Raw genomic sequence first — 10,872 nt, 5'->3', positions numbered from 1 at the left:
TGTAGTTTCTTCCCGCTCTGGCGTCAGGCGCTGCACGACAGGACCACGGGGCTTATTAACTACAGCTCCCAGAATCTCCAGAGCACGGTGCTGAGGTCGTTTCCTTCACTTCCAGCGCGACCTTCCGTAGCTACCTAGCGGGTCACTTAGCGAGACTACAATTCCCAGGAGGCTCATCAGAGCCCACTCGGGGCCCAGGAAAACAATGCAACGTGTCCTTTGTGTCCCTCCGGATTAGGGGCGGTGGCGTTTCGGCCCCCTTGATAATCTACGGCAGCTAGAAAGAACCCTAGAACTGGCGGAAGGCAAGTCCGGCGAGGAGGAACGGAAGTAGCGGGTGGAATTGAGGAGGAGCCGGAAGTTAAGGCGGGGAGAGGGTGGGGGGGGGTGGAGGGAAAAGCAAGCCAGAAGGTTCTGCGGCCGCTTCTAGTAGTTTCTAGGCGCTGCCGGGTGCTCGGACCAGGCGGTATTGAAGTGGTTGCTGGGGCTGCTCGGAACCAGGCGGTACTGAGGTGGTTGCTGGGGCTGCTCGGGACCTGGTGACGGCGCGATCGGAAAGCCGATGGCCAAGTGGGGCGAGGGTGACCCACGCTGGATCGTGGAAGAGCGGGCGGACGCCACCAACGTCAACAACTGGCACTGGTGAGGGCTAGCGGGCCAGGCCGCTGGAGCGCTGCGCCGCGCCGGGCTGCGGGGTCCCCGGGACCTCGGCCGGGACAAAGCTGGGGCCGAGGCAGCCCTGCCCGGGATGGGGGTGGGTTCTTCTCGATGCCGTGGTCCTAGCCCCAGGCCTCCCCCGGCTGCCGTTTCAGTGTTTAGGGGGCGAGGAGCAACGTGGAGGGGGTGCAGAGAGGTGAAAACATAACCCTCCGGCTCCTGCTTCCAGCCCGAGCAAAGAGGTGGTCCCCACACGTGGTCAGAGGAGACAGTGAGGCCCAAACGGCGGGCGCGGATCGCGTAGGGAGATCGCTGTGTAAGGCTTGGGGGGTGGGGGGGGGGTGTTGGAGAGGGACTCGGATTCCTGTTTCGCGGCTTAGGGGTGAAAGGAAAAGTCCTGGGAACCACCGCCTCTGTCCAGAGAGCGGTTGGGAGCGTGCTCTCCAGGTGCCCAGAGCTCAGGATGGTGAGGACGCATTGGCCTCACCCGGAACTGTTAGGTCGCTTGTGTTGTAACTCCAGGGGCTGCCCCAGGTTGCCGGGCAAGCATGGTTTTATAACCTAACCACTCTTCAAAAGCCTCCTCTCCTTCATGAAAGCTTCCAGAAGTAGTTTTCTTATCTTTCGACTTCACTGAACTTTGTTCATACTGTCTTCACTGTGTTTTTTTACTTTGTTGCAGCTTTTTGCTGTTCTTCTCTGCTAGCTTAGTAAGTTGCCAGGCAGATAGTTTTTTTTCTTCTCCTTATCTCAGCCCGGCCTCCTCTCCTGTTTAGGTACACGGAGTGTTTGGCCTAATTTTTGTGTGTTTTGAAGCTCTGGGCTTCCATTGTTTTCACGGCCATCTAGAGGGCACACAATGTGGAGGGTGCGTATGACACAACCTGAACCTGACAGGTCAGAACACTGTGCTAATTGGGTCAAGATTATTGGTTTATTCCTCCCTGGACTTTTTATGCATTCTGTGGCCGCCTCTGTGCTTCTTACTTCAGTAAGATGTGCACAGATTTCCACCGGGTCAAATGGCACTGTGCACCGTGTGGAGGTGTCCTGTCAAATACCAAGGCCAAAACCATTGTGCTGAGATAGTTTGTAACCGTTCTGTACAGCAGTTGCCCTCATTGACAGTATGTGACTCCTCGTCTTCCTAAAAGAGAGTGACACGTTTGTGGACATACTGGAATGGGACTGAGGGTTTTTTGTTATTTTCACACCATTTGTCAGGCCTCCGTTAGCCTGCCATTCCCTTGATTAGAGCAAGCAGAGTACTCTGCAGTTGGCTACTGGTCCATAGCCTTGTTTCTGTTTTGCAGGACAGAGAGGGATGCTTCAAATTGGTCCACGGATAAGCTGAAAACACTGTTCCTGGCAGTGCAGGTGCAAAATGAGGACGGCAAGTGTGAGGTGACAGAAGTGAACAAACTTGATGGAGAGGCGTCCATTAACAACCGCAAAGGCAAACTTATCTTCTTTTATGAGTGGAATATCAAACTAAACTGGACAGGTGAGTCTGTGGGCTGAATTGACTGATCTGTTAAGGAGCCAGGCAGAACAGTTTTAAGAGGTCATGAACTTTTCAAGGGAGGTATGCTGCTTTGGTGACCTATAGAAAGCGGTGTTAGATGCTGGAACACTAAATGGGTTTCCTCACTGTGAGCCTCAAAGAGTCACCACAGTGAAGCCGCTGTGCACCTGTATTTTGGGGGCTTGGTCTGGAGCTACTTCTGTCACTTGGATGATAGAATAGTGGGGAGAGGGATTTTTCTTTGGTCTTGCTCTTATTAATTGCCTCCACTGTGATTTTGGCAGGTTAAACTGTGCTGGCGAAGCTCATGTGTGACTAATTTGTGGCAGCTTTAGAGTCTAGATTAATGTCCCTTCTGTGATATTAGCAAAGAATTGGGACCATGCATATGCCCTACTAGAAGGTACTTCAGGTGGAAGGCTGAATTTTAAAAAGCCCTAAAGCTAAAGAATTATGTGTAGGAGGCAAATCATAAAATAAATTTGTGCTTCAGTAAATATTTCTCAAATGAATGATAATAAAGAGGGGAAAAGTAGATGTATCAGGTTTGGGTTTTTTTTTTTTTAACTACTAAAGCATAGTGGTCTAAAAGGAACCTTAGGTATCATCTTGCCCCATCCTCTTTTATAGATTGAGAAACTGAGGCCTAGTGAAGTGAAAGTAAATAAATGTTTTGTTGGTTAATTTTGAAATACAGTCAGTTCTGCTATAATGTATTCCTAAAAGTCACTATGTGAAGTTGCTCAATGAAAACCACAGGGCTAATTGAGAAGAGAGGATTAGGCATACAACATGCAAAAATTTCATCGATGACTCGTATTTTAAAATTTAAGAACGAGCCCTGGCCAGTGTTTGCTAAGTGGTTAGAGCAGTAGTCGGCAAACTCACTAGTCAACAGAGCGGCAAACCGCGGCTCGCAAGCCGCAGTTTGCCAACCACTGGGTTAGAGCATTGGCCCAGGCAACCGAAGGCTCCTGGGTTCAATTCCCAATCAAGGGCACATACCCAGGTTGCAGGTTCAATCCAGGGCCCGCTTGGGGTACTTGTGGGAGACAGCCAATCAATTTGCCTCTCTCATATCAATGTCTCTCTCTCTCTCCTTCCCTCCCTCCCTCCCTTCCACTCTCTCTAAAAATCAATGGGAACATATCCTTGGGGTGAGGATTAACAAAAAAGGAATTTTAGGAACGTAAATGTGGATAGCACAGTTTTAAACATGTTAAATTATAAGAAATACATAAATAATACAATAAATATGGTGCTTTACTTGAAAAAGACCTGAAGCTTATTGTGAAAATGGGCCGCAGAAGAGTTGTGACTTGGGCGTTATTGTGAAGTGGTGGGAGGAGGGTCATCTGAAATCAGAAGGAACTTGGTAACACCCGTTGTGAATGGCGTGGCTTATAACAGGCACAGTGCACTGAAGTCACTAGCAAGGAAATGTTTGAGATGTGTTTTGTGTGTTCCTATGCCGCTCAATTAAGTGGTGTGGTTTTTTATGTTCACCTAGTGTTTCTCATGGAATCACATACGAGCAAATGTGAAATTCATGTTATGATCAAATGTCCCCTAATGTATCAGTCACATTGGGACAAATTTGTATTTTCTAACGAAGCATTCTAGCGGAACTGATTGTATTGGCTATTGACTCAAGTCCTCCCTGGCAGAATTTGGCAGTTCTCAGTCCCACATGGTAATAACACACAAGTGCAAGAAATTTGACGAGGAAAGACATTTCTGCTGGGGGAAGAAGGTCAGTTGCATCTGGTGTGTCGCATTTTTCTCAGAATAAAGAGGGTCAGTTCAATTGTCCAAAAGAAGTGTAAGCTGGGTAGTAGTTAGGACTCCAGAGCAGATGCCTTTTCTTGCAGAGGAGGAGATAAGTGACATTGCATTGCTTTTGACAGGTACCTCTAAGTCTGGAGTGCAGTACAAGGGACATGTGGAGATCCCCAATTTGTCTGATGAAAACAGCGTGGATGAAGTAGAGGTTTGTGTTTCCTAACTCCTCATCTGAGTCTTCCACATCCTCTTATTCTCAGATGAGAAAAATGAGCTGTCACTCAAAAGTAAAGGCCAGCTGGGCCCACGCATTCAGAACCCCTGTTTGGATGTCTTTCTAGGCAGCCTCCAGAGCAGCTTGTGCTTCTTTAGCTACTCTGCTTTAGCTGGTGATTTGGGTTCTAACATTGTCCACCTTTGCCTTGGCAGAGAGAACTTGAGAAGGGACACTCATGGGGATTGTACGAATACCCCATCCCTTACCCGTTTCCTTTGGAAACGTCAGTTATCTGATTTCTCAGCACCCACATTCCACAGCGTAGGTACCCCTCAAGTGATTTACCACCTACTTCTGATCTTTCACTCAGATTAGTGTGAGCCTTGCCAAAGATGAGCCTGACACAAATCTCGTGGCCTTAATGAAAGAAGAAGGGGTGAAACTTCTCAGAGAAGCAATGGGAATTTACATCAGCACCCTCAAAACAGGTATTCCTTGAGTAGTTATGTATGCCTTGAGGTAGTTTTCCACCTGTCAGACTGATTAAGGGGCTTGACAGTCTTTTCTTTGGCAAATGGGTAAAGATTTGGGGGGAGGGGCCTTATTTCATCTTGAAGCCAATCTATACACTCTGAGGAAGGAAAGATCTAGAGATGCATTGTCTAATATGCTGGCTGTTGAGCAGTTGAAATTGACTAGTTCAAATAGAGATGTACTTTGAGTATAAAATACAATGGGTTGAAGACTTAGTACAAAAAAAAGAATGTAAAATATCAATTTTTTTACATTGATAATATATTGAAGTGATAGTTTGGGTATATTGGGTTCAATATATTTTAAAATTAATTTTCCTGCTTAAATTTTTTTATGTGGCTACTAGAAAGTTTTAAATTACATCTAAGGCTGGCATTACACTTCTCTTGGACAATACTGGTGTACAGACTTGCATCCCCAGCCTTACTGCTGGAGCACAGTCCTGGAGCATCTCTGATAGGCATTCTCTAGGGACATTTAGGGGGTGACTAGAATACTAATCAGCTCAGCTCTCCCTAGAATTCCAGCTCTGCCAGTACGTTTTTATCTTGGTGGAGTACATGTACTGACCATCAGAGGGAACCAGCCTAGAAGGTGGGAACCTGTGCTCTGATGCCAGACTAGTTGTAGCTGTTCTACCTACGCAGAGTGGAGAAAGGGCACTAAACACGCATCCTTAGGTATCTTGCCCCACTCTGGAAGTCCTGGGAAGTGCAACCACATTCATTGGCTACCTTCCATAATAGACTTCACGTACATTTAACAAGTTGTAATGCTTCTGATTGAGTCGGGTTTAAAATAATTCCAGTGAACATACTACATTATATAACATATACTCAGATACCTGCCTGGCCTAGACCAGAGATAAAAATGTAAAGTAGATAGACCTGTTCCTCATCCTTAGCTCATTCTGGATTAAGATGGCCATATTTGTTAAGCTGCTTGAAACCCCAAATCTCAACTAAGAAGTAACTTCCCAGAGCGGGGATTTTTATCTTTTCAGAGTTCACGCAGGGCATGATCTTGCCTACGCTGAATGGAGAGTCAGTAGCCCCAGCTGGTCAGCCAGCACCGAAAACTGAGGAGCGCAAGGTAAGTGGTCTTCCAACGTGGCGGGGAGGCTGTCTGCAAAGGGTGTTCAGACACTGCCTCCTCCTTAACGCCACATTTCAGCTTCTCTCTGACTAACCTCTGAGCCAGAGCAGCTTGTGGTGCTTTTCTTATGTATTTTTAACTATTTCTAGAGCAAATGTAAGCCATTAGGGATTTCAGAGTCTGACCCTTGGTTGCATTTAACACCAGTCATGTTGTGGATACAGCATGGTCTTCACCCATATACGTCTTCAGTATTATTTCTAACTGGGGTGTTAATATCTCGTACTTTGATAGTACAGGTCTCATCAAGGTATTGGGTTAGGCCAGTGGTCGGCAAACTCATAAGTCAACAGAGCCAAATATCAACAGTACAACGATTGAAATTTCTTTTGAGAGCCTAATTTTTTAAACTTAAACTTCTTCTAACGCCACTTCTTCAAAATAGACTCGCCCAGGCCGTGGTATTTTGTGGAAGAGCCACACTCAAGGGGCCAAAGAGCCACCTGTTGCTCGCGAGCCACAGTTTGCCGACCACTGGGTTAGGCCACTAACTTCACTTATCAGGAAATTGATTGATTTCACCCCATTGGCAGGGTGAACAAATATACTTTTTCTGGAAATGGAACGTGTGTAATTCAGGCTCAGCACTCAGTTTTCAGCCCTTATTACTCTTTCAGCACGGTGGTGGATATTTTGGATATGGGGCGGGGTTGGAGGTACTGTTTTGAGCTATTTAAGCATAGAAATTCTGTTTAAGAATTACATTGTGCTCTTCAGAAATACCTAATGATTTAACATGTCCTTTTGCTGATGGGTTTTTAAAACAGTAGTGGTCTTTCCTCACCTAAAGTGGTTGTTTTCAGTGGGAATTAAGGATTTTCTGGAAAAGTTCCCCTTGTGACTGAAATACCCATCAAGTTCTCTCCAACCCCCTCGGACAGTTAGCCTTGGAGGTGAAAAACGTTTGTGAGAATAAATGCAGGTTTGTCCCGGAAGCCATGTTAATTGAGGTTTCACCATTACTCTAACAGCTTTCATTGTGACTTTCACAGGCTAAGTCTGCTCCTTCAAAAACCCAGACCAGACCTGTTGGTGTCAAAATCCCCACTTGTAAGATCACCCTTAGAGACACCTTCCTGACATCCCCAGAGGAGCTCTACAGAGTGCTTACCACCCAAGAGGTAAATGTAACCTGTCCTTCGGCCTCATGGCACCTGCCGGGCCAGGTGACTTGGGTTGTGGGCGCATCCCCATCAAGCAGAGGAAGTACTAATGAGTAGAGCCTTGAAGCTTTCTTCTTCCAAGCAAAGGCAAAGGAAAACCCACTTTTGTGCAACCTGCTCCTCAAAGTGTATTTGCCCTCTTTGTTCTCATATATATGTTTGGGGTCCTCTAAATGGAAACCACTAGGAATCATTCTTTTTAGACACTGGGGCTCAAGTAATGTTGTCAAGGGTTCCCACTCACTCAAGTCAAAGCCTGGTCTGCAGTGGAATAGAATAGAGCCTGGAACAGTTATTGGGCAAAGTGGTGTCTTTGGAATGAGAGTTGAGGCATGCAGGTGTCAGTTGCTATTTGTCCCTGGATCCTACTGAAAGCCATGCATCTTCTCCCTACTTTTTTTTTTCTACAGCTGGTTCAGGCCTTTACCCATGCTCCTGCGACACTAGAAGCAGACAAAGGTGGGAAGTTTCACCTGGTAGATGGCAACGTCACTGGGGAATTCACTGATCTGGTGAGTACCTCCTGGCCCAGGCCCGGGATGCAGCCTCTGTCTGGTCAGAAGAATATCATTTCTCCTTTTTTCCACTCTGGGGGTAAAATTTAAGGCTTTAATCTCTTTGGTTAGTAATCTCTTTTGTTTTGTTTTTCAAAATAATGCTGCCATTTCAATTCTCTTGCTTTCCTAGAATTTTTTCCTTAATGGAGTTAAGACCAGTTCTTCCTAGAAGAACTAATGGAAGAGAGGTTGTATATATTGCTGCACTGAAATTTCACCTGGGCACAGTTGACCACATCCAATTTAGGATTAAGAGGAGATATTAGGAACTCTGGGGTCCACTTTGCCCTCATAATGGTATAATTGCACTGATGGTAGACTGTATGTAAGACAGATAGCTAACCTAGCCAGGCTTGGGTACATTGGTCTAAAGCAGAGATTTTCAACTGGTGAGCCACAAGAATGTTTAAAACATTCAATATGTACCTGACTATTTAATGAGGGGCACTGACCTCTATTCCCTTAGATCAGCCTTGGGCAAACTACGGCCCGCGGGCCGGATCCGGCTCTTCTATCCGGTTCTCTTGCTCTCCCCTCTGCTCCTTTACTTTGAATTTATATTAGTTCACACAAACACTCCATCCATGCTTTTGTTCCGGCCCTCCGGTCCAGTTTAAGAACCCATTGTGGCCCTCGAGTTAAAAAGTTTGCCCACCCTGCCTTAGATTGTCAAATTTAAAAATGACAACAGCCCGGCTGGTGTGGCTCATTGGTTGAGTGTCGACCCAGGAACCAAGAGGTCTTGGTTTGATTCCCAGTTGAGGGATTGATCCCCAGAAGGGGACATGCAGGAGGCAGCTGATCAATGATGTTTCGCTCATCAGTGTTTCTATCTCTTATCACTCTGCTTTCATATTTTAAAAATTCTTAAAGTTAGGAAAAAAAATGACAACAGTCAACACAACAACAACTGTCTGGTGTGAATGAATCAAAATTATACCTGCTTTTATTGTTGGATTGGTAAAATATGTTTTTTGGTGTGCCGCAGAAGTTTAGTAATAGTTTATGTGTGCCATGAGATGAAAAGTGTTGCAAATCCTTAGTATAGACTGATCTCGTTGGGTATTTTAGGTCCCTGAGAAACATATTGCGATGAAGTGGAGGTTCAAATCTTGGCCAGAAGGTAAGCAAGCATATTTTTGTTTTTTGTTTTGTTTTAATATATTTTTATTGATTTCAGAGAGGGAGAGGGAGAGAGAGATAGAAACATCAATTATGGGAGATAATCATTGATCAGCTGCCTCCTGCGCGCCCCCTACTGGGGATTGAGCCTGCAACCCAGGCATGTGCCCACCTGGGCATTGACCTGTGACCTCCTGGTTCATGGGTCGGTGCTCAACCACTGAGCCACACCAGCTGGGCAGTAAGCATATTTGTTTACTGCCTTTAACGCCAGAATTTTTATTTACCTTTTATTTTCGCCTTAATCTCAAACCCAGGTGGAAACCCTGGATCTGAAGCCTCCCTCCCCTCTGCCTTTCTCCAGGGCACTTTGCCACCATCACCTTGACCTTCAATGATAAGAATGGAGAGACTGAATTGTGCATGGAAGGCCGAGGCATCCCTGCTCCTGAGGAGGAGAGGACACGGCAGGGCTGGCAGCGCTACTACTTCGAGGGCATCAAACAAACTTTTGGCTATGGCGCACGCTTATTTTAGAGCCAGCAGCGGGAGCTCCAGCCTGCCCAACACTTCAGTCCAGCCCTCTCCTGACTGAGGCTTGACTCACAGGATTGCACCATCCCAACCACTAACTTGGGGCCGGGGCCCTTTCCCTTGCGTATACCTTGGGTTTGTGCATGTTTTCTGCTGGGTGGGATCAGAGGGCAATTTCTCTTTTATGTGTACATATGCTAAATAAACGTAATTTAAAAAATGTGCATATCTGGAACCTATGTTGATTGGGTGGCTGGTACTAAGAGTTCCCTTGACAGTTTTGAATTTTTTTAAAAAAACTGGAGGGCGGGAATGAGACCTTGCCTCCATTCTGGAAAAAGTATGTGATTAAAAGGCATGAAGGAACTTGCCTATCTCCAAGCATTCCTGCACTGGCCTCATACAGCAGGCTGGTAGATGGGTCTGCTCCGCTCACTGAGGGGAAGGAAAGGCAGGTTGGTGCTCTGGCATAAACAGAGCCAACAAACATCACTGGTGGAGGTGGCATCCTTTGCTTTCCACCCTCCATGGCCTCTTAACGTCTTAAGAGAATAGGTGATCACCAGGTACTGATTTGAGATATGGGGAGAAATTCCCACCCTGTGGCAGAGAACTATAGGCCTTGGGTTAACAGCTTCTGTTTATTGAGCAGTTATTATGTATCAAACACTACCCTAAGTAGCTTCTTTGTATTAGCTCATTTAATCCCCATAAGAGTCCTATGAAATAAATACTACCATTATTTCTGTTTTACAAGAACCCAACCCTTAGATTTCTTAACATCTAAGAACCAACTGATATTTAGCAGAGTTGGGATTTGGAAGAGGGACCATAAACACAGAGCCAGGACTCAAGTCTAAACCACTGTCTACCGCCTTGTCGTTGGACTCACTTCCACAAAGCAGCAGCTGTGTTTCTAGTATGTTAGGCATCCCTCCTGGAGTAGAAAATTCCAGGCCTCAGTACTCCCAGAAAGAGGAAGAAGTGAATGTTCTTGTTGCATTAAACAAGCTTCCTGAGCACTTAAGTGCTGAGGATACAGTCTAGTGGGGCTCACGCTGCCATGTTGCAGGAGAGGTAGCTATCTGGACAGGAGAGTCACTTTCCCCTGCCCTGGCGTCCTGTCCCCCAGGATGAGTCCGTGCCTGCTAACCTGGACTCTACCTCCTGCAGCTACAGCTATTTTCCTCTTATTTTCGCCTGTTTTATTAGGGGGCAGGCCTGCAGGCTAATCCTACCAAAATGACTTGGCCACAATGTTGTAAAGCAGAAAATAAGCACTGATCTGGATAATTTTGACCCCCAAAAGCCACCTGTGTCTTGAATTACTCAAAGAGTACTGGACTGAACTAATACACATCTAATTCTGTATTATATCTGCTTCCTGAGGCTTCAAAAAGACGCATTTTGATAAAAAGCCTGGACTCCAGCTTAAATTAACAGGCCCCTCCTAATACAGACTCCACTCCAGCAGAGACTAGTGTCAAAAAGGAGCCCTTTCACGCCTGGCTGGAGCGTTATCAATTAAGAAAATCGTACTTACAAGTCCTAAGGTAAAGTCTACAAACGCCCTTAAGAAAACCAAAGCACTAAGCCAAGTATCTGTTACTTGACATACACATGAAC

At 46.0% G+C, this 10,872-nt stretch overlaps 1 protein-coding gene across 3 annotated transcripts; it reads left to right on the top strand.

Annotated features, from left to right (window-relative positions):
• The first annotated feature begins 79 nt into the window (after positions 1 to 79).
• AHSA1 (activator of HSP90 ATPase activity 1) lies at positions 80 to 9,471 on the top strand. 3 transcript variants are annotated; one of them, XM_080676390.1, is made up of 9 exons: positions 80 to 305; positions 1,971 to 2,161; positions 4,090 to 4,172; positions 4,552 to 4,669; positions 5,719 to 5,807; positions 6,863 to 6,991; positions 7,444 to 7,545; positions 8,662 to 8,713; positions 9,077 to 9,471. In XM_080676390.1, the coding sequence occupies exons 4-9, from the start codon at positions 4,603 to 4,605 to the stop codon at positions 9,247 to 9,249; spliced, it is 612 nt and encodes a 203-aa protein (XP_080532516.1). In that variant the 5' UTR covers positions 80 to 305; positions 1,971 to 2,161; positions 4,090 to 4,172; positions 4,552 to 4,602; the 3' UTR covers positions 9,250 to 9,471. The 3 variants fall into 3 exon arrangements, with proteins under 3 accessions (XP_080532516.1, XP_080532514.1, XP_080532515.1); XM_080676388.1 differs by having other exon boundaries at positions 80 to 642; XM_080676389.1 differs by lacking the exons at positions 80 to 305; positions 4,090 to 4,172; positions 4,552 to 4,669 and adding an exon at positions 374 to 642 and having other exon boundaries at positions 9,077 to 9,470.
• Positions 9,472 to 10,872: the final 1,401 nt, after the last annotated feature.

This window comes from Plecotus auritus, assembly GCF_963455305.1.
Source record: "Plecotus auritus genome assembly, chromosome: 1".
Lineage (NCBI taxonomy): Eukaryota > Metazoa > Chordata > Mammalia > Chiroptera > Vespertilionidae > Plecotus > Plecotus auritus.
Note: the sequence above shows the minus strand (reverse complement) of the source record. Positions and strands in the feature narration are given on the sequence as shown.

Excerpts from the sequence above, each read along its gene's own strand:
- AHSA1 (XM_080676388.1), top strand. The coding sequence starts at position 563 with ATGGCCAAGTGGGGCGAGGGTGACCCACGCTGGATCGTGGAAGAGCGG. Across the intron at positions 643-1,970 it reads AACGTCAACAACTGGCACTG|GACAGAGAGGGATGCTTCAA; the intron begins GTGAGGGCTAGC and ends TCTGTTTTGCAG. Across the intron at positions 4,670-5,718 it reads CATCAGCACCCTCAAAACAG|AGTTCACGCAGGGCATGATC; the intron begins GTATTCCTTGAG and ends TTATCTTTTCAG.